General features: G+C 44.8%; 1 protein-coding gene across 1 annotated transcript in view; it reads right to left on the bottom strand.

The window, feature by feature from the left end:
• The window catches only part of LOC142261654 (uncharacterized), a 54,860-nt gene extending 27,937 nt beyond the window's left edge, over window positions 1–26,923 (bottom strand). Inside the window, exon 1 of the mRNA XM_075332128.1 lies at window positions 25,427–26,923. Coding sequence (XP_075188243.1) covers window positions 25,427–26,923 — 1,497 coding nt within the window. The remainder of the gene's footprint in view (window positions 1–25,426) is intronic.
• Window positions 26,924–27,243: the final 320 nt, after the last annotated feature.

Genomic DNA, 27,243 nt, shown 5'->3' with positions numbered 1-27,243 from the left:
GTTCGACGTGACGTCACCGCGACGTCACTAAGCGGCCGGCCAATCAAAGCGGAGGGGCGGAGATGAGCAGGACGTAACATCCCGCCCACCTCCTTCCCTCCGCATTGTGGCCGGCGGCAGGTAAGGAGACGTTCCTCGCTCCTACATTGTCACACACAGCGATGTGTGCTGCCGCATGAGTGATGAACAACATGGATAAACAACCCTTACCGATTTTTGAGTTTGGGACGACCTCTCCATGGTGAACGATTTTCACCATTTTTGAGGTCGCTTAAGGACGCTGGTAAGTGTTACACGCTGCAATATCGTTAATGACGCCGGATGTGCGTCACTAACAACGTGACCCAGACGATAAAACATTAACGATATCGTAGCGTGTAAAGCCCCCTTTAGACACATCCTATAGTTATCTGAAATCTAGTCCTGTTATGAGTCACCAGAGGGGAAGTATGTGGGTGTAACTTGTGTTAATAAAAAAATAATGCCAATTATGATCCTCGTTCAGTGAAAGGAACATTGCCCATGTAGGATTGTTCTTCCTTGAAGATCCTCTCCAGTTCTGTCAGGTTGGATGGTGAACGTTGGTGGACAGCCATTTTCAGGTCTCTCCAGAGATGCTCAATTGGGTTTAGGTCAGGGATCTGGCTGGGCTGGTCAAGAATGGTCACAGAGTTGTTCTGAAGCATCTCCTTTGTTATTTTAGCTCTATGCTTAGGGTCATTGTCTTGTTGGAAGGTAAACCTTCGGCCAAGTCTGAGGTCCAGAGCACTCTGGAAGACGTTTTCTTCTAGGATATCTCTGTACTTGGCCGCATTCATCTTTCCTTCAATTGCAACCAGTCATCCTTTCCCTACAGCTGAAAAACACCCCATAACATGATGCTGCCACCACCATGTCTCACTGTGGCTATTGTATTGGGCAGGTGATGAGCAGTGCCTGGTTTTCTCCACACATACCGCTTAGAATTATCACCAAAAAATTCTATCTTCGTCTCATCAGAATAGAAAATCATATTTCTCAGTCTGGGAGTCCTTCATGTGTTTTTTTTGCAAACTCATTGCGTGCTTTCATATGTCTTTCACTGAGGAGAGGCGTCCGTCGGGCCTCTCTGCCATAAAGGCTTGGCTGGTGGACGTCTGCAGCGATAGTTGACTTTGTGGAACTTTCTCTCATCTCCCTTTGCATCTCTGGAGCTCAAGGTCCAGTCACACTAAGCAACTTACCAGCGATCCCAACAACGATAGGGATCGCTGGTAAGTTGCTAGGAGGTTGCTGGTGAGCTGTCACACTGCAACGCTCCAGCGATCCCACCAGCAACCTGACCTGGCAGGGATCGCTGGAGCGTGGCTACACGAGTTGCTGGTGAGCTCACCAGCAACCAGTGACCAGCCCCCAGTCTCCTAGTTACAGCACACATCAGGTTAATTAACCCGATGTGTGCTGCAGCTAAATGTGCACAGAGCAGGGAGCAGCGCACAATGCTTAGCGCTGGCTCCTTGCTCTCCTAGTTACAGCACACATCGGGTTAATTACCTGATGTGTGCTGCAGCTACATGTGCACAGAGCAGGAGCCGGCACTGACAGTGAGAGCGGCGGAGGCTGGTATCAAAGGTAAATATCGGGTAACCAAGGACAGGGCTTCTTGGTTACCCGATGTTTACATTGGTTACCAGCCTCAGCAGAAGCTGGCTCCCTGCTCACTGCACATTAGTTGTTGCTGTCTCGCTGTCACACACAGCGATCTGTGCTTCACAGCAGGACAGCAACAACTAAAAAATGGCCCAGGACATTCAGCAACAACCAACGACCTCACAGCAGGGGCCAGGTTGTTGCTGGATGTCACACACAGCAACATCGCTAGCAACGTCACAAAAGTTGTTCGTTACCAGCGATGTTGCTAGCGATGTTGCTTAGTGTGACGGGGCCTTCAGCCACCATGATCTTGGAGTTCTTCTTTACCTCTCTCACCAAGACTCTTCTCCCACGATTGCTTAGTTTGTCTGGACAACCAGGTCTAGAAAGAGTCCTGGTGGTCCCAAACTTCTTCTATTTAAGGATTATGGAGGCCACTGTGCTCTTAGGAACATTGAGTACTGCAGAAATGATTTTGTAACCTTAGCCAGAGCTGTGCTTTACCACAATTCTGTCTCTGAGCTCAGTGTCAGTCTGACATGCACTGTAAGGTCTTATATAGACAGGTGTGTGCCTTTCCAAATGAAGTCCTATCAGTTTAATGAAACACAGCTGGACTCCAATGAAGAAGTAGAACCATCTCAAGGAGGATCATAAGGAAATGGACAGCATGTGACTTAAATATGAGTGTCTGAGCAAAGGGTCTGAATACTTATGACCATGTGATTTCATTTTTCTTGTTTAAAAAATTTGGAAAAATTCCTACATTTCTGTTTTTTTCTGTCAAGATGGGGTGTAGCGTGTACATTAATGAGAAACAAAAATAACTTTTTTGAATTTACCAAATGGCTGCAATGAAACAAAGAGTACATCAAGACCAGCCAGTACATCCTTGGTTCTCTCTGAGATACCTTCCCGAAAGGTGTCTTCTAGTGCTTGATCATTCCATCTTAATTCAGAAGCAAGGACGCAGAAATGAACTGCATACTGACCCACAGTCAGAACGCCTTGACACAAATGCAAAAGAGAGGACTCAGCCGTGATGACCCGAGCCAGTTCCTCCAAAACTCTCCGGAAGGACTACAGAAATTTCAACAAGTCAGTAGTAATTGGGTCATTTCTTTCCCACAGGGAACAAACCCAGGCAAGAGCCTCTCCACCGAGGTGCGACATCAGAAACGCCACTCTGGACTGGTCTGAAGAAATCGATTGACCCAACAGCTTAAAATGTAGGATGCACTGGTTGATGAAACCTCGGCATTGCTTGGGATACAGCAACATACTGCCAGTATAGCACTGCCTTTACTTCATATAGCAAAGTCATGTTGGCTGGGGTCCTGGGTTCAAATCCCACCAAGGACAACATCTGCAAGGAGTTTGTATGTTCTCCCCGTGTTTACGTGGGTTTCCTCCGGGTGCTCTGGTTTCCTTCCACACTCGAAAGACATACTGATAGGAACTCTACATTGTGAGCCCCAATGGGGACAGTGTTGCCAATGTATGTAAAGCGCTGTGAAATTAATAGCGCTATATAAATGAATACAATTATTATTTATTATTCTCTTTAACATTCCTTTCTCAAAAACTTTTGTTATGAAGAGAGCAAATTTTGTTTTACTTATAGAAAAAGGATCCATAGTTGTAATCCCTTAGTGTATGAGGTTGGAGAGAATATTCTGAGCTTCCTTATATAGTCATCCCTGCTTTGTCAGTTAATAGTTCCTATATCTGAATCATTGCATAATGATTTTAGGGCAACCTTTTCTTTATTTAGGTTATTTTGGGTATATGGGAATGTAAATGTGATGCTACTACCAGGGGGAGCCGGTACTCAGGCAGTATGTAGTGCTTGTAAGTGAAGTTAGGCAGAAGTCCACGAGGGGTCACTAGCATCCATTGAGGGATGCAATAGAATAGTTGATCAAGCCGATAGTGAGTCCCGGGAAGTAATGTAGATACAGAGGGATAAGCGGAACCGGAGTCAAGGGAGAGCTGAGGGTCAGAAAGCCAGGAGGTATCATCAGGAGCTGGAGGGGAGCAGAGCCGTAATTAGAGAGCAAGCCAGGGTCATAAACCAAGAGGACAAGTTAGTATAGAGGAGGGACTGGAGACGGGATAACAAAGCAGAGAGCGGGTTAGGGAGACAGGGAGGTAAGACAAGACAAGAAGGATGGAGGTCAGGGAAAGGAGTACTAGGCAGTGGGCAGGATCAGAACAGACTCACAGGAACCAAAAGCGCACAGTGCAGAGCAGGAACTATCACTGTCGTACCAAGATAAACAGTTGCAAGATAAGGGTATGTGCGCACTAGGCGTTTTTTTCACGCTGCGTTTTTATGTGCGTTTTTGTCTCAAAAAACGCACCCGCGGCTAAAAAACGCGACAAAAACGCATGCGTTTTTGCCGCGATTTGGTGCGTTTTTTGCTGCATTTTTGCTCACTGCGTTTTTCATAGTATCATAGTATCATAGTTTTTAAGGTTGAAGGGAGACTCTAAGTCCATCTTGTTCAACCTGTAGCCTAACATGTTGATCCAGAGGAAGGCAAAAAAAAAACCCCAATGTGGCAAACAAGTTCCAATGGGGAAAAAATTTCCTTCCTGACTCTACATCCGGCAATCAGACTAGTTCCCTGGATCAATACCCTGTCATAAAATCTAATATACATAACTGGTAATATTACATTTTTCAAGAAAGGCGTCCAGGCTCTGCTTAAATGTTAGTAGTGAATCACTCATTACAACATCATGCGGCAGAGAGTTCCATAGTCTCACTGCTCGTACAGTAAAGAATCCTCGTCTGTGATTATGATTAAACCTTCTTTCCTCAAGACGTAGTGGATGCCCCCGTGTTCCAGTCGCAGGCCTTGGTGTAAAAAGATCTTTGGAAAGGTCTCTGTACTGTCCCCTCATATATTTATACATTGTGATTAGATCCCCCCTAAGCCTTCGTTTTTCCAAACTAAATAACCCCAAGTTTAATAACCTGTCTTGGTATTGCAGCCCACCCATTCCTCTAATAATCTTGGTGGCTCTTCTCTGCACCCTCTCCAGTTCAGCTATGTCCTTCTTATATATCGGTGACCAGAATTGTACACAGTATTCTAAGTGTGGTCGCACTAGTGACTTGTACAGAGGTAGAACTATATTTTTTTCATGAACACTTATACCTCTTTTAATACATCCCATTATTTTATTAGCCCTGGCAGAAGCTGCCTGACACTGTCCACTAAAGTGAAGTTTACCATCCACCAATACACCCAAGTCTTTTTCTGTGTCTGTTTTACCCAGTGTTCTACGATTAAGTACATAATCATAAATGTTATTTCCTCTACCCAAGTGCATGACCTTACATTTATCTACATTAAACTTCAATTGCCACTTCTCAGCCCAATCCTCCAATTTACATAAATCTCCCTGTAATATAAAATTATCCTCCTCTGTATTGATTACCCTGCAGAGTTTAGTATCATCTGCAAATATGATACTAAACTCTGCAGGGTAATCAATTTTTAATCAGTGCACAATGCCATTAAAGATTGTTGATGAAAAAAAAAAAAAAAAAAAGGTCTGATGTCATTTCCTTCTTCAAAATGTTCATTGTATGCAGGAGAGCAGACAGACAGCTGAAGAACTAGTGTATGCAGGAGAGCAGACAGCAGCTGGAGAACTACAAGGCTCAGCATCCTCCATCCAGGACTGTATGCAGTTTTTTGCCCAAAAAGAAAAAAAAATGACATGGGCTTCGCCATATTTTTGTATGCTAGCCGGGTACAGCAGGCAGGTACGGGCTGCCCCCAACCCCCAGCTGCCTATTTGTACCCGGCTGGGAACCAAAAATATAGAGAAGCCCTTTTTTTTTAATTATTTCATGAATTTCATGAAATAATTAAAAAAAAAAAATGACGTGAGCTTCGCCTAATTTTTGAGTCCAGCCGGGTACAACTAGGCAGCTGGGGATTGGAATCCACAGTGCAGGGTGCCCAAGCTTTCTGGGCACCCCCACTGCGAATTGCAGTCCGCAGCCACCCCAGAAAATGGCGCTTTCATAGAAGCGCCATCTTCTGGCGCTGTATCCAACTCTTCCAGCTGCCCTGATGCCGGGTGGCTAGCTGGGTAATAATGGAGTTAGGGCTAGCTGTATATTATCAGCTGGCCCTAAGCCCGAAATTCATGGTGTCACGCCAATATTAGACATGGCCACCATGAATTTCTAGTAATGATAAAAAAACAAAAACACAACACACAGAAAAATATTTTTATTAGAAATAAAACACAACACAATTAGTGACTCCATCTTTATTGAAACAAAGAACCCCCCTCCGCAGTAATCCTAGGTCAAGGGCCCCGTGCCGTCCAATCAGGATCCAATATCATCTGATCGGTTTGCTGGAAGGCAAAGCGATCAGATGATGTGTCAGGATCAAGTGCCTGAATCCCATCACACATCAGCTGATTGTATAAAAGCCGGTTATACAATCAGCTGATGCATCAGTAGAAAAAAAAAATAAAAAAAATAATACTCACTTATGTGCTGTGCTGATTACCGGCAGCTCCTGGAGCGATCGATTGGACAGGAGTCTGATCCCGTCCGATCGCTGCAGGAGCTGCCGGTAATCAGCTGATGAAGTCCCCTGACGGCAGGATCAGCTGATAGCCGGCCGGGCGCGAAAAAGCCGGCGAGACTACGATCAGCTGATGCGTCAGGTGACTGCATCAGGTGATCCACCGCCAGGTCCTGCAAGCAAGGTCCTGCCCCGGGGAGACTGCACACAGCCAGAGCGGCGGTACCGGGAGGAGCTGGGAGCGGGCATGGCACCGGGACCCTGGAGACAGGTGAGTATATATGACATTTTTTTTTTTTCTACTGTTCACTTTGGTTTTCGCCGCTGCCTCCACCTCCCGCCCAGACATAGCGCCGCACGGAGCTGACATGGCACCGGGCGGGAGGTGGACGCAGCGGTGACTGTACCGGGAGGATTCCTGCTTCTGTGTTTACCAACAGAAGGAATCCTCTTCCTGTACACGTCACTATACTGCCCACCCCTTGCGTTTATAGCTGCGTTTTTAGTCATAGAAACGCGGCTATATGCGTTTTTCATTGCGTTGTTGAACATCTCATTGAACTCAATGGGTGAAAAACGCAGTGAAAAACGCAGAAATAATTGACATGCTGCATTTCTGTGGTCACCACAAAAACGCAGCTACAAAAAAACGCTGTGTGAGGACAGCACTTCTGAAAACCCATAGACATTGCTGGGGAAGCAATGTCACTGCGTTTTCAGCACAAAAACGCGGTAAAAAACGCCGCTAAAAACGCGGCAAAAACGCCTAGTGCGCACAAGGCCTAAGGCAGGCTGACCCCAGAAACAAGGCACGACAGAATAGTCTCCTCCCATCGGACCTAACCCGGTAGAATGCAGACAGCAGGAAAACAAACACATACAATGCCTCTCCACAAGCAGAGTCATATGGGAATCATGACAGTAAAATTTCTGATTTTATTGAACTCTTCAAGCACCAAGTCCAGAAAAGTGTCCAAAAAATGACCCTGGCATTAAAGGGGATTAAAGCTCGATTTTGGAAAAACATTAATACGTAGTTCTGTATAATATAGAAATTATAAAATCCATAAAGACTCAACAAGACCCCTATGAAGCTAACCCCCTCCTTTGGAAACAAGTAACTAAAAAGAATCCTCTAGCAGATGTTAGGCCCATCTCAACTTGAATGCACAAGAATGCAGAAAAGGACAGATTTATACCAGTAGAAATAAGAGCAGCATTTAAGCAGAAAAATAGCAGATAAATTCAAATCTTTTGTTTCCCCTTATAGAAAATAAGTAAGGTTTTATGAACTGCATTGATATCAAGAGAGAAAATTCATATTTTCAAATTTGTGATAATAAAGTGGAAAATGAAAAGCATCGTTCTGCATCAGTGGGTGACGGCCGGTGTCCTGCCAAATGGATATGGGCCACATAGATGAAAATATCTATGAAATGTCTCCCATCTATGAACAGATAAAATCGTTATAGGAAAGATGACGTAATATCTCCCGCCTGGGACCTCCAGGTGCAAAAATGTTGTAAAAATTGTGACTCTCATAATTTTCTAAGACTTAGACACATACTATAGATATGTTAATTCCATCCCTGTTATGAGTTACCAGAGGGAAAGTATTTGGGTGTAACTTGTGTTAATAAAAAGCTAATGTTAATTATGATCCTCATTGAAAGAAAGGAACATTGCTGTGTAGGATTACTCTACGTTCCATTGGAGTCCTTCCCTCCAGAAATCAGAAGTAATTTCTGTGACCCAGGTTCAGTAATTTCCCTTTTGTTATTCTTTTTTAATTAATGCAATTGTATATACTGTATTTTTTTGTTTCCCTTTGTAATATCTTTTTGTATATTTTTATAAACCCTGCCTACTTTTCAGATTAAATTTATAACAATTAACAGCGGATGGCTTTGGGATGTGATTTATAGATTAAGAGGAACAAAGCTACCTGTAACGTGTGTCCTATCGACCTGTATAAGCAGAGACCCTGATTCTAGGGATGTGTCATTTACTTGGCTGCTTGCTGAAGTTTTGATAAAAATCAGTTTTATCTGCTTAAGATCTACCAGTTCTCGAAATACTGCTCTGTGTATAACCCACCCACACCACTGATTGGCAGCTGTGTACAATGAGCATAGACAGAAAGCTGCCAATCAGGTGAGAGCAGGGTTATACACAGCTTATGGAGATGGAGGATACATGGCTGCAGGTTTATTAGTTCTCTAGTGATAATCCTTCAACGATAATACTGTGATTTTTTATCAAAACTACAGCAAGCAGCCCAGTAAACGACACATCATTGGAATCAGAGTCCCTGTCTGTCACGGGTGACAGACAATCCTTTGGTGTCCAACTATAGAAAGCCACAGCGTCTGGCTGTGCAAAATGGTCCCTGACTTTCTATTTTTGCTGCTGTCAGTATTCAGGGTACTAGGTATCTCCTCTGCTTGGTTTTCATCCTTTTCCCTTTAGGACCCAGCAGAGCTCCCATTCCCTTCACCTGTTAATCTTATCTGTAATTCCCCTTGGGTTTAAATACTCTATTTTTCCCTGGACTTGTGCTGGTGATATTCAGTTCCTTCACAAGCTCTGAATGCAAGCAGGCGGCTTGCATGCATTAGTAGGATTGTTACTGTTCTTTACTGAACTTCTTACTGAGTCGTTTAGAGATGAGTTGTTTGTTGTTTTCCCTTGTTTATTATCCCTGTGTGTCCTTTAGCACCTGGTGGGGTTATCGAAGAGCTCATCCCAATTTCTCCCTATGTAGGGTCCAGATCAGGCTCAGCCTAGAATCAGATATCCATCTCAGTGCATAGGTGCAGAATCTAGGGCGGTGAGGGAACCCAGGGCTCAGCAGTAGGCACTATCTCCCCCTTTCCTAGACATAGGGTTTCCCTTCCCTTTTGCCGTTCACTTGGTACTTCCCCGTACCTAGCGTGACACTGTCTTAATGTTATTCTGATTTTTAATTAAGTGGTAAACACAGAATGACAGAATCCATTAAATTCACAAAACCCCAGCATAGGTATCATAAATGTTACTTACTCTTCACGAAGAGATAGTCCCCTGTTAGTTCTGGTCTCTTCTACACCCATAATTCAAACTGTAATAAAGGTTTGTGGGCAGAGATAAGAGAACCTGAGTAGTAAAGTTTGATGTTTGTATCAAATACAGACTTTATAAAAAAAAAAAAAAAATCAGTGTTAGAATTCGGAGATCGGGTTCATTACGTATCCTAACCACTCGATCTAGCATCGGTGTGCTCGGGTACACGCGGTGCTCAGCACAGTGCGAGCCACTTGTAGTGTTTGAATGGATTTCATGGGGAGGGTTAAAACCATCATTATAGGATGTATTGTGTACAAGAAAAAACCTGCCTTCCCTCTCCCGGAAATGCTCTGTTTATGGCCAGTTGCATGCGGGCAGAGACCCGAACTGAACAATCAGTGACTTCCAATGGGGGTCAGGACAAGTCCGGTTCCCAAACTGAGCTTTATCTAAAGTCCGGCTGAAAAAGCTGAACCCGAACTTCAACGGGTCCACTCAATCTCTATTTGTGGGTAGCCCCATCAAAAAAAAAAAATAATCCCTTGGATATCAGACAGATAAAATCCTTTCTTTATTTTATTACAACAATTATCCTGTATAAAGGGATAATTTTTATAACATAAAGGGCCCAATTTATTCGGGAGCCACTCCTGATTCATGAAGTGGTGCATGCCTCTCCATGAATCTGGAGCATTTGACGAGTGGCATGTGCCTCCTTGTGCCATGCTAGAAATATTACTCCCATCAGGGACTGGAGTGAGATTTCTGGCATAGGGAACGACACAGCTCGTCATGAATTAAAGAAGTTGTCATGTCACGCCCCCGTCCCACCCAAACTCTGCCAATTTTGGAGTCAAAATGCCAAAAGCCACCAAATGCTGACACAACGTTGCAAATTTTTGAGACTTTTCAGATCTTTTGTGACAATTTTTTGGGCATAAAAGCTTTGATGGGGGCGTGGCCTGGCAATGGCTCTGAACAGACGTGACCACTGAATCCTCTGCTGCTCCCGGGGGGATTTTGGCATGGAGAGATAAAGTCCCACAGCTTAAATTAATCACCAGTACATCTAAAGTCCCCTGCAGCCACCTGAGACCGGTTCCAGCGTAATCTGAGCAGTCACACCGGAGAAAACAAGCAGATCTAGCCTGAGGGAGTGCTTACCTCCAGGCCCCAAGATGGCTCCTGGAGTCCTGTGCTGTGCCTCTTCCTGAAGCTTTCTGCACGGAGAGACCCTGGGACACCTTCTCCCTGGAAGCCTCGGTGCCTGCGGCAGCTACTTAACTGTAGAGGAGGGAGCTTCAGAGTCCGGGTGTAAATAGAGGTGTTCCTGATCTGCGTCCACAGAGGTGCGGTGCCTTCTCCTGCAGGAGGGCAGATACAGGCAGCAGCGTGCAAGAGACCCTGGCTTGCTGGAGTTGCCTGAATGCTGAGGCCTGCAGCTACACAGGACAGCAGCTCTCACGTGATACAGGGGAGCTGACAGCTAAAGTGGTAAGCCAAACGTTTTGAATGGACACATCCTGGAATCCAGAGGCCTGGATGAGTGGGCACAGTGAGCGGTGACAGATCGGGATCTGTTTGTCTTTGTCAAATATGCACAGTTTGATATCAATCAAGATAAGTTAAGATAAGTTGAGTAGTTGACACTGTGATTGCTGGATTCATAGCAGGCCCTGACTTTCACATTGTAATCTTCCTGTGCAGCAACCTGGGAGGGTGTGAGTTCAATCTCAATAGCCTTAAGGCCCCTTTACACACTGAGACGTTCAGCGATCCCACCAGCGAGATCGCTGGTAAGTTGCTAGGAGGTTGCTGGTGAGAGGTCACACAGTCAGACGCTCCAGCGATCCCACCAGCAACCTGACCTGGCAGGGATTGCTGGAGCATCGCTACACGGGTTGCTGGTGAGCTGTCACCAGTGACCAGCTCCCAGCCAGCAGCGACGCACTGAACCGATGCTGCGCTTGGTAACTAAGGTAAATATCGGGTAACCAACCCGATATTTACCTTGGTTACCAGCGCACGCAGCTACACGTGCAGAGAGCAGGGAGCAGCGCACACTGCTTAGCGCTGGCTCCCTGCTCTCCTAGCTACAGTACACATCGGGTTAATTACCCGATGTGTGCTGTAGCTACACGTGCAGAGAGCAGGGAGCCGCGCACACTGCTTAGCGCTGGCTCCCTGCTCTCCTAGTTACAGCACACATCGGGTTAATTACCCGATGTGTGCTGTAGCTACACGTGCAAGGAGCAGGAGCCGGCACTGACAGTGAGAGCGGCGGAGGCTGGTAACGAAGGTAAATATCGGGTAACCAAGGACAGGGCTTCTTGGTTACCCGATGTTTACCGTGGTTACCAGTGTCCGCAGAAGCCGGCTCCTGCTGCCTGCACATTTAAGTCCCCTTTACACACTGAGACTTTCTAGCGATCATGCTGCACAGCGGGAAACAAAGGACCAAAGAATGGTCCTGAACGATTTGTAGCGATCAGCAACTTCACAGCAGGGGCCAGGTCGCTGATGTGTTTCACACACTGCAATGTCGCTGGGGAGGTCGCTATTACGTCACAAAACCGGTGACGTTACAGCGATGTCGTTTGCGATGTTGCAGTGTGTAAAGCCACCTTTAAGGCCCAGTCACAGTAAACAACTTACCAGCGATCCCAACAACTATACAACCTGATAGGAATCGCTGGTAAGTTGCTAGGAGGTCGCTGGTGAGATGTCACACTAAGCGACGCTCCAGCGATCCCACCAGCAACCTGACCTGGCAGGGATCGCTGGAGCATCGCTACACGTGGAAGCATGCTGCACTTGGTAACTAAGGTAAATATCGGGTAACCAACCCGATATTTACCTTGGTTACCAGCGCACACCGCTTACCGCTGGCTCCCTGCACACCTAGCCACAGTACACATCGGGTTAATTACCCGATGTGTACTCTGCTACGTGTGCAGGCAGCAGGAGCCGGCTTCTGCGGACGCTGGTAACCACGGTAAACATCGGGTAACCAAGCAGCCCTTCCCTTCCCTTCCCTTGGTTACCCGATATTTACCTTCGTTACCAGCGTCTGCTGCTCTTACACTGCCAGTGCCGGCTCCCTGTTCACTGCACACATAGCCAGCTACATGTGCACAGAGCAGGAGCCGGCACTGACAGCTGAGAGCGGCGGACACTGGTAACGAAGGTAAATATCGGGTAACCAAGGTAAGGGCTTCTTGGTTACCCGATGTTTACCGTGGTTACAAGCGTCCGCAGAAGCCGGCTCCTGCTGCCTGCACATTTAGTTGTTGCTCTGTCGCTGTCACACACAGCGATGTGTGCTTCACAGCGGAAGAGCAACAATTAAAAAATGGCCCAGGACATTCAGCAACAACCAACGACCTCACAGCAGGGGCCAGGTTGTTGCTGGATGTCACACTAAGCAACATCGCTAGCAAGTTGTGCATCAGCAGCGATGTTGCTAGCGATGTTGCTTAGTGTGACGGTACCTTTAAGCGGGCTTTACACGCTACGATATTGCTAGCAATTGCTAGCGATATCGTATGTAAAAGCACCCGTCCGCATCGTGCATGCGATATCGTGTTATCGCTGCCGCACCGAACATTATTGCTACGGCAGCGTCACATGCACTTACCTGGTCGTCGTCGTCGCTGTGACTGCCGAGCAGTCCCTCCCTCAAGGTGGAAGTGCGTTCAGCGTCACCACGACATCACTAAGCGGCTGGCCAATCAAAGCAGAGGGGCGGAGATGAGCGGGACGAACATCCCGCCCACCTCCTTCCTTCCTCATTGCGGGCGGGACGCAGGTAAGGAGAGGTTCCTCGCTCCTGCAGTGTCACACACAGCGATGTGTGCTGCCGCAGTAACAAGGAACAACATCTATAAACAACAATTAACAATTTTTGGTTTTAGGACGACCTCTCCGTGGTGAACGATTTTCACCACTTTGGAGGACGTTTAAGGTCGCTGGTAAGTGTTACACGCTGCGATACCGTTAATGACACCGGATGTGCGTCACTAACGACGTGACCCCGACGATAAAACATTAACAATATCGTAGTGTGTAATCCTACACCCTGGCAGACAGGAAGACATAGCTGGACATTACTATCTTAACTCCATTACAGGCTTAGGCTAGGTTCACACTTCCGTTAAATTGTATCAGTCACAATCCGCTGCTCTGGTAAACAACGGAATCCGTTTAGCGGATTCCGTTGTTCCCATAGACTTGTATGAGCGGCGGATTGTGACTGATGATGCTGCGTTGCACTCTCCGACTGACTGATCAGTCGTGGAATGACTGACCGCGGGGCGGAAGGAACGCAGCCTGTAACGTTTTTTGAGCAGCGCAATCTGTAGGATTTCGCTGCGCATGCTCTCTCTAGCTCCCTGCACACATAACCAGGATACACATCGGGTTACTAAGCAATGAGCTTTGGTTAATTACCCGATATTTACACTGGTTACGTGTGCAGGGAGCCAGCGCTAAGCGGTGCACGCTGGTAACCAGTGTAAATATCGGGTAACCAAGCAAAGTGCACCTGTCCCCAGCTCTGCAGTCCCCACGGCACTGACGTCCTCAGCGCCACGGCCCCGCTCTGCTCCACCCACCTCGAACTCCGCCCCCTCGCGCTCCGCTCCCCGCACACAACAGAGTCCGACAATGAAAATTCTGTTCTTTGTCATCCGTTGTACAACGCATCAGTCACATGCGTCAAGCAACGCATATGACTGATGCAAAACAACGGAATTGTGAACCTAGCCTTACTGAGTCAGTTTCCTAATATGCTGTACAGCAATATAGTCTCAGAAACAGCTATGGTCAGGAAAAGCAGAAAACCATCTCATCACTATCTAACTCCTCGTCTACTTCCAGAGACGGTGATATTCAGAAGTTCCTGGTAGATAATACAGCCTCGCAACAATATCCTAATGAAATGGATAAGTCTGCATTACCCCCCCCCAAAGATCAGAGGACACAGCAATGTGTAATCAAGATGCTGAGTGCTCGCCTCCCAACTGTGGCACAGCTTTGGGGTCCCACCTATCTACATCCCCCTTGGCATCTCAAGCTTCACCAGCACAAAATCCCACGATGGAAGAGATAAAAGACCTGCGGACTCAGATGGCTGAGATCTCCACCAAGCTGGATATGGAGGGATACATCTCTCGGTTGGAAAACATATGTAGAACAGAGATACAGGGCCTCAGAGATACGGTGACGCAGGTATCAGACAGAGTGACAGAGCTTGAAACCTCCGTGTCGGTTGTCAAGGAGAATCAGACATCTCAACAAAAGCTGGTTAAACAACACTCCGAACAAATAACCTTATTCGGCATAGTAAAGGTCTTGGAAAATAGAAACCGACGTAACAACATTCGCATTCGGGGACTGCCACTGGAGCGTCAGACCTGATCCCCACACTCCAAGGCCTTTTTAACACCCTTCTGGAGAGACCACAAGAGGAGGAAATAATATTTGATAGGGCCCACAGGGCTCTTAGACCCTGCTCCAACGATCCCAACAACCCCAGGGACATCATTTGTCGGATCCACTACTATGACCTAAAAGAGGAGATTATGCGACAAGCCCGCAACAAAGGCCCGCTGGACTTTGACGGAGCACAGATCCACTTTCTAGCGGACTTATCAAGGGCGACCTTGCTGAAGCGAAGATCGCTGAGACCACTCCTGGACGTCCTGAGGGAGAGGAATATCCCATATACGTGGGGATTCCCCTTCTAGCTTCAGGTTCGCAATCAGCAGAGTTTCTTCTGCCTTAGGAACCCCCAGGGCCTGCGAGCCTTCCTGGAAGATCTGAATCTCCCTGAGGTTACCATTTCGGACTGGCCTATAAACCCATTTGCTTCCACAGGTCCGAATGTAGCTCGCAGACGTCCGTCTTTACCACAGCGGGAGAGCCGCCAACCCCCGGTCCGATCACGTATAACCGAGCAATGAGTGACTTCATGAGACCCTGAACATACACCATCAGGTTTTGGTGTGACCGGAGTCACTTGATCCCGGATTGGTGCTCTGGATTTAGCTGCTTTGTAAAGTTTGCTAAAAAAATCACATGACACATATCTGATTTCTGCGGGAGGTGGGCAAGGGACTGCCATTTTCCAAATATGTTATGTTTGGTGCTTGGGGAACTGCACTTTAGAACAGAAAGGCGGCGGCATATCCGGTATCTTTGAGTAGTTAAAGTTACATGCATGTAGGTATTGCCTGTCTTTTCCCCAAGTATCATAAGTTGGTATGATGTAGTATTTAATACTTAACATTAACTGGTTACAGGATTGATCTTGTTACTGATCATCCTTAACCAGTGATGCTTGTTTATTGGCTACATATTTGTTATATGGACTGCTCTTCCTGTTGAGACCCTCCGGGAGCTTTATGATGTCGCCTTGTAAGACACACCCCACTTAGGGCGACTTGTTTTATACACAAGTCCTTTTTCCTGAAGGGAGGAATGTTCCCTTTGCGCCTCGCTAAGGAACTCTCCCTGTGAAGGTTCTCGACCTAGGACCGAGAACTTGGCCTAGCTTTGTTTATAGGCTTTAACCTTTTTCTGTTTACTTCTTTCTTTTCTGTCTCTTCCCCCTCTTTTTTTTTTATATTCCCCCTCTCCTGGGGTGCCACAACCCTAACCGTTTGTAGTCCTCTTGCCCTTGGTCTCTCTCGCTGTGGGCACTAAAGATGGCCTCCATAAAAGTAGCATCTTTCAATGTCCGGGGTTTCAACATCCCACAAAAGCGCTCCCAGATTCTTTATGGGATGCACAAGATGGGAGTTCAAATACTTTTTCTACAAGAAACTCATTTCAAAACTGGCCACTTTCTGGAGATCAAGAACAGGTACTATCCTACCTCGATTCATGCATCAAACCCTAATTCCAAATCCAAAGGAGTCAGTATCGCAATTCACAAAAATTTTCAGGGCACGGTGCTGGACATGGAGATAGATATAAATGGTCGATTTTTGCTGCTGAAACTCTCAATTTTAAATCAAATCTATACTTTAGCTAACATTTATCTCCCAAATAAGGGTCAAACTGAAGCTGGACAGCGTTACCTGAGGAGGCTGGAGGGATTCAAACAGAGTCTGCTGATTATCGGAGGTGATCTGAACATGGTCATGGACAGGTTATTTGACTCATCCACTGGTAAGTCATTTGTGACCCCAAAACAGATTGCTTCTTTCAAAAAATCACTTTTTCAAGAGAGGGTAGTAGATATTTGGCGCATACTACACCCCAAAGATAGAGCCTACACACACTTCTCCGCAGTACACAATTCCTATAGCAGGATCGACTACTTTATGATAGACCACCGGTTGTTAAGTTGGGCTCCGTCCGCCTCGATCGGGCTGATGACCTGGTCGGATCATGCCCCTATTTTTCTTACCTTTCCGCCCCCAAACTCTTTTCCCCGTATCTGGCAGTGGCGTTTGAACTCCAATTTATTAGCTGATAATATTGCATTACAAACAGTTGAGACCACAATTGCGGATTTCCTCTGCAATCATCAGGCGGATAAGACCCCGATGCCAATCCAATGGGAAGCTCTTAAATGCGTTATCAGAGGGACTCTTATAAGGGAGGGTTCCAGAATGGAAAAAGAGAAAGCTCTCCAAATGACCGGCTCCTCCACCAAATTCACAAACTAGAGCAAAAACACAAACAAAATGCAACTCCCGAAATTCTCATTAATCTTAACAAACAGAGGGAAGATCTTGAACTTTTGCTTGATCAGGTCTACTTGCACCAAAGAGAAAGGATGAAACAATTCTTTTACGAATTTTCAGATAAATGTGGGGGGTCCCTATCCAAAAGCATACATCCTAGGCTACTAAACACTTTTATCCCTAAAATTCAATCGGGAAGAAATGAGTTAAGCGGGCTTTACACGCTGCGACATCGCTAATGCGGAGTCGTTGGGGTCACAGAATTTGTGACGCACATCCGGCCGCATTAGCGATGCCGTTGCGTGTGACACCGATAAGCGATTTTGCATCGTTGCAAAAACGTGCAAAATCGCTAATCGGCGACATGGGGGTCCATTCTTAAAAATCGTTACTGCAGCAGTAACGAAGTTGTTCCTCGTTCCTGCGGCAGCACACATCGCTGCGTGTGACGCCGCAGGAACGAGGAAGCTTCCCTTACCTGCCTCCCGGCCGCTATGAGGAAGGAAGGAGGTGGGCAGGATGTTACGTCCCACTCAGCTCCGCCCCTCCGCTGCTATTGGGCGGCGGTTCAGTGACGCTTCAGTGACGTCGCTGTGACGCCGCACGGACCGCCCCCTTAGAAAGGAGGCGGTTCGCCCGTCACAGCGACGTCGCCGGACAGGTAAGTATGTGTGACGGCTGTTGTGCGGCACGGGCAGCGATTTACCCGTGTCGCGCAACAGATGGGGGCGGGTACCCACACTAGCGATATCGGGACCGATATCGCAGTGTGTAAAGTAGCTTTTAGTACATGACCCTCAGCAGATTTCAAATGCTTTCAAAGAATATTACGAGACTTTATACAATATCGATGGGCAACAAGCTAATACTCCCTCCTTGCGACACCAGGCAAAGATTGATAAATACATACAAGACACGGCCTTATCTGTTCTCGCTGATGATATCTCCTCTTCTGTTGGGCAAGTTTTCTCAGAAGAGGAAGTTCTTCAAATTATAAAAGATGCCCCAAATAACAAAAGTCCAGGACCCGACGGATATCCAGTCATATGAAAAAGTTTGGGCACCCCTATTAATATTAACCTTTTTTCTTTATAACAATTTAGGTTTTTGCAACAGCTATTTCAGTTTCATATATCTAATAACTAATGGACTGAGTAATATTTCTGGATTGAAATGAGGTTTATTGTACTAACAGAAAATGTGCAATCCGCATTTAAACAAAATTTGACCGGTGCAAAAGTATGGGCACCCTTATCAATTTCTTGATTTGAACACTCCTAACTACTTTTTACTGACTTACTAAAGCACTAAATTGGTTTTGTAACCTCATTGAGCTTTGAACTTCATAGGCAGGTGTATCCAATCATAAGAAAAGGTATTTAAGGTGGCCACTTGCAAGTAGTTCTCCTATTTGAATCTCCTATGAAGAGTGGCATCATGGGCTCCTCAAAACAACTCTCAAATGATCTGAAAACAAAGATTATTCAACATAGTTGTTCAGGGGAAGGATACAAAAAGTTGTCTCAGAGATTTAAACTGTCAGTTTCCACTGTGAGGAACATAGTAAGGAAATGGAAGAACACAGGTACAGTTCTTGTTAAGTCCAAAAGTGGCAAGCCAAGAAAAATATCAGAAATGCAGAGAAGAAGAATGGTGAGAACAGTCAAGGACAATCCACAGACCACCTCCAAAGACCTGCAGCTTCATCTTGCTGCAGATGGTGTCAATGTGCATCGGTCAACAATACAGTGCACATTGCACAAGGAGAAGCTGTATGGGAGAGTGATGTGAAAGTAGCCATTTCTGCAAGCAAGCCACAAACAGAGTCGCCTGAGGTATGCAAAAGCACATTTGGACAAGCCAGTTACATTTTGGAAGAAGGTCCTGTGGACTAATGAAACAAAGATTGAGTTGTTTGGTCATACAAAAAGGCGTTATGCATGGAGGCAAAAAAACACGGCATTCCAAGAAAAGCACTTGCTACCCACAGTAAAATTTGGTGGAGGTTCCATCATGCTTTGGGGCTGTGTGGCCAATGCGGGCACCGGGAATCTTGTTAAAGTTGAGGGTCGCATGGATTCAACTCAGTATCAGCAGATTCTTGACAATAATGTGCAAGATTCAGTGACGAAGTTGAAGTTACACAGGGGATGGATATTTCAGCAAGACAATGATCCAAAACACCGCTCCAAATCTACTCAGGCATTCATGCAGAGGAACAATTACAATGTTCTGGAAAGGCCATCCCAGTCCCCAGACCTGAATATCATTGAACATCTGTGGGATGATTTGAAGCAGGCTGTCCATGCTCGGCGACCATCAAACTTAACTGAACTGGAAGTGTTTTGTAAAAAGCAATGGTCAAATATACCTTCATCCAGGAACCAGGAACTCATTAAAAGCTACAGGAAGCGACTATAGGCTGTTATTTTTGCAAAAAGAGGATCTACAAAATATTAATGTCACTTTTATGTTGAGGTGCCCATACTTTTGCACCGGTCAAATTTTGTTTAAATTCGGATTGCACATTTTCTGTTAGTACAATAAACCTCATTTCAATCCAGAAATATTACTGAGTCCATCAGTTATTAGATATATGAAACTGAAATATGACTGTATGGCCAAATTTTACAAAATATTTGCGTCCCAACTCGTACCCTTCCTGACCAAGGTTTTTAATGCAATCTCAGTATCTAACCCTTTCCCCAAACAATCACTCGAAGCACACATTACAGTAATTCCAAAAGCAGGAAAGACTCAGAACGTTGTCAAAGCTACTGACCAATTTCGCTAATCAATCTGTAAGTTTTTTCCAAGCTTATCGTCACAAGACTCGCTCCTCTTCTGCCTCGACTGATATGTAACGATCAAGTTGGGTTTGTCCCACAAAGAGAAGCGAGCGATAACACTCTAAAAACTATGCTTCTTATATCACATGCGCATAAGATGAAAACACCCTCTTGTATTTTATCGGTCGATGCAGAAAAGGCCTTTGATAGAGTCAGCTGGCCTTTCCTCAAAAGTGCCCTTCACCAAAATAACTTGAACCCCGACCTAAGAAGCAAAATCCTAGCACTCTATCAAAACCCCTCGGCTAAAATACGTTGCAACGGAAATTATTCAGACCCATTTAACATAAAGAACAGCACTAGACGGGGATGTCCACTCTCCCCTCTATTATACGCCATTGTGATGGAACACCTTACCGTAGCGTTAAGGCAAAACCCCAATATTCATGGTATTCAGGTCGGAAATAGCATGCATAAGCTTGCACTTTATGCCGACGACTTACATATATCACAGATCCTGAGCCTTTTCTTCCATCCATACTTAAACAATTTGATATGTATAGCATAGTCAGTAACTTCAAGGTAAACCTTGCAAAATCTGAAATTTTGAATATCAATATTCCTGAGGAAAGGCGGCGACATGTACAAAGCTCCTTCCCGTTCAAATGGTGCCTTTCATCACTAAAGTAGTTAGGGATTAATCTTTCGTCGGATTTGACCCAGATATACTCCCAAAACCATAAACCATTATTAAATCGTATCATAGCAGATCTCAAGGTCTTCGACAGGGTCAGATTATCATGGTTCAGACGAATCAACGTCCTGAAAATAGACATTTTACCAAAGCTACTTTATCTATTTCAAGCGGTGCCAGTCGTCCTTCCTAGCACATTTTTCAAACTTCTAAACAAAGCATGTAATCGGTTTATTTGGAGAACGAGCAAACCGCGATTGGCGAACAGATTTCTGACCAGACCCAAAAGTAGAGGAGGAACGGGGTTACCAAACTTCCACCTGTACTATATCGCCACTGTTTTGGCTAGGGTGGTAGATTGGTTCCACAGATCGGACCAGAAGGGATGGGTGGCTGTAGAGTCCTCTTTGTCCGATTTGAGCCTATCATCCTTGCCATGGATCCCAAGAAACACGTGCCCGGCTAGAGATTCTATCTCCTTTTAGACAAGGGATCTCCTTCGGGTATGGAATAAAGCAGTAGCTAAATATAAGCTCTCCGACAAACTTGGACCGATGACACCTTTATTTGATAACCCTGCCTTTCCTCCAGCAGTGGGAGTTGATAATTTCTAATCTGGTCCCGTAACTCCAAAACGAGACTTCAGCAGACCCTCGTTGGCCCTCTAGCTGTCCCCTTTTTCCAAGAGTTGAGAACGTTATGTCCGGATTGCCCTGTTCCATGGTTCTCCTACCTACAATTTAGATCCTTTCTTTCATCTTTACTGTCGATCGCCAGAATCAGAGATCCGCATTCTGCCTTTGAGAAACTACTGATCCAAACCTCGACTCCTGAACACACGATTTCCCAAATTTACAATATCCTCATATCTATACCTGATCTTAAAGATTTGTGGTTTGTCAGGGAATGGGAAAAAGAGTTGAATGTTTCCTTTCCACAGCGCGAATGGGAGAAGGCCTTCTTATGTGCACATAAACTCACCATGGCTTGTAAACTTCAGGAAAGGAACTACAAAATTCTCACTAGGTGGTATAGGTGCCCCGCCGATCTACGGAGGTTCTATCCCACCACATCAGACAATTGCTGGAGATGTGAGGCAGCCAAGGGTACTATGTTGCACATATGGTGGGAATGCCCTTCGATTCACCAACTATGGGGTAAGGTCTTCAAGATCTTTAGTCATATCTCAGGTGAGCGACCTCCCATTTCTCCTCAAACTGCCCTTTTGTCGATGCTCCCAGGGTCTTTTAAGACTATCAAAAGGTGTCTACTTAAACATTCTCTTTCTGCCACCAAGTCTATTATCCCCAGGCGTTGGAGATCTAGGGAATCCCCAACTATAGCGGACTGGGCTCTGGAGATGGATTAGATCTGTAGAATGGAAAGATTATCGGCTCACAGCGAGTCTGAATCTGAACAGTTTTTCCACACGTGGCAGGATTGGATTATGTTTAGAGAGTCCTCTGATTTCTCAATGGTCCTCGGAAGTGACATTCCATTTATGGTCCAATAATACATGGCACCATCCTCGCCCCTCCCCCCCCTTTTTGTTTTTGTTTTTCTTCTCTTTTCTTTTCTTTGTCCTTCCATCTCTCTTCTCTCTCCTTTCTCTATAATTCTTACTACAACTTACTCAGCTTCAGACGCACCCTAAAGACGCATCTTTTTAGGGCGGCCTATCACACTCCCTAATCAAATTCAATTCACAGAGTCCCTCTACAACTTCTCACAACATAACTCCACATCAAACTCCATGGCACCCAAAGGCCTCTCAAGGCTCTGGCCCACTGGTCCAGGAAACCATTATCTAGCCCCCATTTCCGTGAAATGGCTGGATTGTCATTGTAAATAAACACTTGTACCTTGTCCCTCCCCCCATCTCATTGTAGATTGTAAGCTCTCACGAGCAGGGTTGTGTGTTTTTTTTTTTCCTCTAAATATTGTATTTTCCATAACTGTTACTTGTTTGTATATGATCCTCCTGAATTGTAAAGCGCTGCGGAATATGTTGGCGCTATAGAAATAAAGATTATTATTATTATTATTACTACACTATTCTGTGATTTTAGATTTACAATAAAAAACAGTTTCTGCATACGGTAGCAAATACTAGGATTGTTATGTTCACATTATATGAGACACTTTTGTTCCTATGTTCGCCCTTGAGTTTAGTTCTGCTAGATACTTAAAGACACGTGTTGTCGAGCTTGGGCGGTCTATTTTGAGTGATTTACTGTCTATATTGTAATGGTGCAATTGCACTTACTTTCTATGTATCCTGTCTCGTTGATACACTTCAATAAAAGATTTTGAAAAAAAAACAAACCTTTGATGAATTCGGACCAGAGTGTCTTAACAACTTTCACATATCTAGGATGCAGTGTGATTCAATTCTCCCCTCAATATTTTGTGTGAAATGTCTACAGCTCTGCCTCAACTCCAGAGGTTCTGAGGCAAAATCATCACATCTAGACAATAGAGAAAGCTAGGCATGAAGAATATATATTTTACAAGCATTTATTAACAAAACAACAAGTTTTGAAATACAATTATATACAATGTGATATACTTCAGAGTTCCTATCTCCAATCTGGGGCTGCGCTTTTTAGTAAATAAAGCAGTGGGCAACCTGAGATTAGTGAATTATCTAAATATAATCCAGTATCAAAACTATTCAAAAATATTCCTAAAGGCTCTCAAAAGGGCTAACAGTGTGCCAGCTAAAAAAGAAAAGAAAATTAATATTCACTGCTCCCCACACCATAATCCCGCCCACCTCTAGGTAATGAAGCCAGCACCAACCAGGAAGTGGGCAGTATTATTAGCATGAGGAGCAGTGAATATTCATTCTCTTTAATATTGGGTACACATGATCACCCAGCCGCCGGCTTACTGCTGGGACTGGGCGATCACTTGTGTCTAATATTAGAGAATGAATATTCACTGCTCCCCAAGCCAAAAATCCTGGGTGTGGGGAGCAGTGAATATTCCGGTAGCTGACGTCCGCATGTAACTGGGGGCGCATGGCAGTAATGTCATGCGCTTCGCCGCTTACATGCTAAAGTCACTTACCAGCATCAGAAGAGAACACCTTGCATTGGGAGAGCGGAGGGATGGTGAGTATAATCATTTATTTTCTTATGTGTGCAGAATGATGAGGAAATATATACAAGAATGGGCCCAAGCTGAGGGCCATATATACAAGGATGGGGACATATATACTAGGACAAGGGACATATATATCAGGATGGGGATCATATATACCAGGATGGGATAAAGATGAGCAACATATATATAAGGATGAAAGACATACCGTATTTTCGCTTTATAAGACGCACCTGATTATAAGACGCACCCCCAAATTTGGTGACGGAATAGAGAATTTTTTAATAAATGGGGTTCGTCTTATAATGCCAGTGTCCGTCTAACAAATCATATAGAGTATATGTACCTCATAGCCCCCCATCCTAAAATTAGCCCCCTTAATCTGGATATGGCCACCTTATATTGAATATAGCCCCCTTGTGCTGGCACACGTCCCCCAGTGATGCCACAGGTCCCCTATGGCTGGCACATGGCCCCTATGGCTGGCACATGGCCCACTATTGCTGCACACGGCTCCCTGTGGCTGGCACACAGCCCATTATTGCTGCACACGGCCCCCTGTGGCTGGCACACGGCCCCCTGTGGCTGGCACACGGCCCACTATTGCTGCACACGGCCCCCTGTGGCTGGCACATGGCCCACTATTGCTGCACATGGCCCCCTGTGGCTGGCACACGGCCCACTATTGCTGCACACGGCCCCCTGTGGCTGGCACACATCACCCTGTGTTAGATATCACCCCCAGGCTGCTGCTTTTAGTAAAATAAAACACTCTTTCCTTACCTTCTCAGCGCTGTCCCTCCTCGTGTCTCCCTCTGTTCTTGTGAGCTCCGGCTTCCTCCACTTCCTGGTTATGTAATCGGCACAGCAGAGTGATATCATCTCTGCGTGCCTGATCACAGACAGCAGCAGAGACACCGAGAGATCAGCGCTGGAGGAGGTGAGTAAAGATTGTTTGATTTTACTATGTGCAGCAATATAGGGGCCATATCTAACACAGTGGAGGCATGTGACATCAAAGGCGAGCACAGGCACATATAATATGCGCCGCTCCCCCAGCCCATCGCCACAGTGCGGTTTCAGCACCATGGTGATGGACAGCGGCTGTGCATATTATATGAGCGGGAGCAGGAGATTAAAGGCTCCCTCCCGCAGCTTCACCAGCTCCCAGAACCGCTCCAGAGCGGACCCTGCAGTATATATATATATATATATACATATATACACACACACACACATACACACAACCCCCCCCCCCGTATATTCTGATTATAAGACGCACCCCCTACTTTCCCCCACAACTTGGGGGAACAAAAGTGCGTCTTATAAAGCGAAAAATACGGTATATACGAGTATGGGAGACACATATACCTGGAAGAGGCCCAGTATTGGGTACATTAGTACAGAATTGGGGGATTTTATCCCCGTAACAGTGTCATCAGCAAATCCTACCCATAACAGTGCTTCATGACCACATTTTTTGCGTTAATTTTTTCCCTATATTCCTCCTTCAAAACCTAGGTGTGTCTTATGATCCAAAAACATACAATAATTTCTAAAAAGAAAGAAAATTGTTCTTTCCCTCACAAATTCTTACTTCAAGAACTGTACCTGTTTTTAGGATAAAACCCTTTGAATTATGGTACATTATGATGGCATCTCCCGTGTGACTCATCTGACAACAGGCCCTAATTAATGATAAAAAGATTTGGCAAATTCTGAAAGCAAAAATGGCTGCTCCGCTCTGTTGGTTTTCTGAAGTCGGCAAGACTTCATTTACTAGTTAAAGATTTCAATTATTCACAACATGAAAAGGTTCCTTCGCTGTGCGGCTTCTTCATATGTTTAACAAGATCTGATTTCTGAGAATTATATTTTCCACATTCAGCAGATAATAATGGTTCATTTTGTGTGATTTTGTTGATGGTAAACGAGACCTGATTTCCAATTAAAACATTTCCCACACTCTGAACATGAAAATGGCTTCTCACCTGTGTGAGATCTTTGATGTTGAACAAGTTTTGATTTCTGAATAAAACATTTCCCACACTCTGAACATGAAAAAGGCTTCTCCCCGGTGTGACATCTTTGATGCACAACAAGATCTGATTTCTGAATAAAACATTTCCCACACTCTGAACATGAAAATGGCTTCTCCCCTCTATGAGATCTTTGATGCCTAACAAAAGCTGTTTTTTCAATAAAACATTTCCCACATTCTAAACATGAAAATGGCTTCTCCCCTGTGTGATATCTTCGATGCCTAACCAGATCTGATTTGAAATGAAAACATTTCCCACACTCTGAACATGAAAATGGCTTCTCCCCTGTGTGAAGTTTTCCATGGTCAGCAAGACTTGATTTCCTAGTAAAACATTTACCACATTCCAAGCATGAAAATGGCTTCTCCCCTGTGTGAATTTTCTTATGCATAACAAGATTTGATTTCTGAATAAAACATTTCCCACATTCTGAACATGGAAATGGCTTCTCCCCTGTGTGAATTCTTTGATGCCCAATAAGTTCTGATTTCCTGATAAAACATTTCTCACATTCTGGGCATGAAAATGGCTTCTTCCCTGTGTGAGTTTTTTGATGGATATTAAGACGTGATTTCCTGGTAAAACATTTTCCACACTCTGAACATGAAAATGGCTTCTCTCCTGTGTGAAGTTTTCCATGGTCAACAAGACTTGATTTCCTAGTAAAATATTTACCACATTCCAAGCATGAAAATGGCTTCTCCCCTGTGTGAATTTTCTTATGCATAACAAGATTTGATTTCTGAATAAAACATTTCCCACATTCTGAACATGAAAATGGCTTCTCCCCTGTGTGAATTCTTTGATGCCCAATAAGTTCTGATTTCCGAATAAAACATTTCTCACATTCTGAACATGAAAATGGCATCTCCCCTGTGTGATATTTTTGATGGTTAGCAAGGGTTGTTTTCTGAGTAAAACATTTTCCACATTCTGGGCATGAAAATGGCTTCTTCCCTGGGTGAGTTTTTTGATGGATATTAAGACGTGATTTCCTGGTAAAACATTTCTCACATTTTGAACATGAAAATGGTTTCGCCCTTGTAGGAGCCGTTTCATGTTCCACATCCCTTCTGTAACTTTGATTTTGCTTACAATTCTGTGATAAATTGGAATTTTGGACTTGTTTGAAAAGATCTGATGATAAAGCTTTCCGAGAAAGGACTGGAGGTATATCTGGGACAACAGCATGCTCTTCATATGTATCATGTGTGATACTTTCATCATTTGTTATAAATTCTGAAGATATTAGATTTCCATCTGAACTCCTAATACAGTTATCTGCTAAAAATAAACACAATGTTATTATTTTTAATGATATTATCTTGAAAGTGCATTTATTTTTTTTAAACCATAACATCAGAAATTAAATTAGAAAAAAATGTATTCTGAATCTGTTTTCCAATTTCAACATCTAAAGCCAGCTTTACACCTTACAATTAGGTGTGCGATCTCGTATGCGATGTGACACGCCCAGGTTGCATATGCGATTGAATGAGATTGCACGTAGGTCGTTCATTTGCTATCACACGAGCGTTAGTAGTCTATGTTAAATTGATCAATTTTGTGTGCGATCCTTTAGATCATGTGTTCTGTGACGTATGCATTGGGCACCCTTTTTTTTTATTTATTGACTTGCCAAGCGTGTGTAATGTGTAGGGATGCGTTGTTACTATGTCA

Source organism: Anomaloglossus baeobatrachus, unplaced genomic scaffold (assembly GCF_048569485.1).
Source record: "Anomaloglossus baeobatrachus isolate aAnoBae1 unplaced genomic scaffold, aAnoBae1.hap1 Scaffold_2359, whole genome shotgun sequence".
Taxonomy (NCBI): Eukaryota; Metazoa; Chordata; class Amphibia; order Anura; family Aromobatidae; genus Anomaloglossus; species Anomaloglossus baeobatrachus.
Note: the sequence above shows the minus strand (reverse complement) of the source record. Positions and strands in the feature narration are given on the sequence as shown.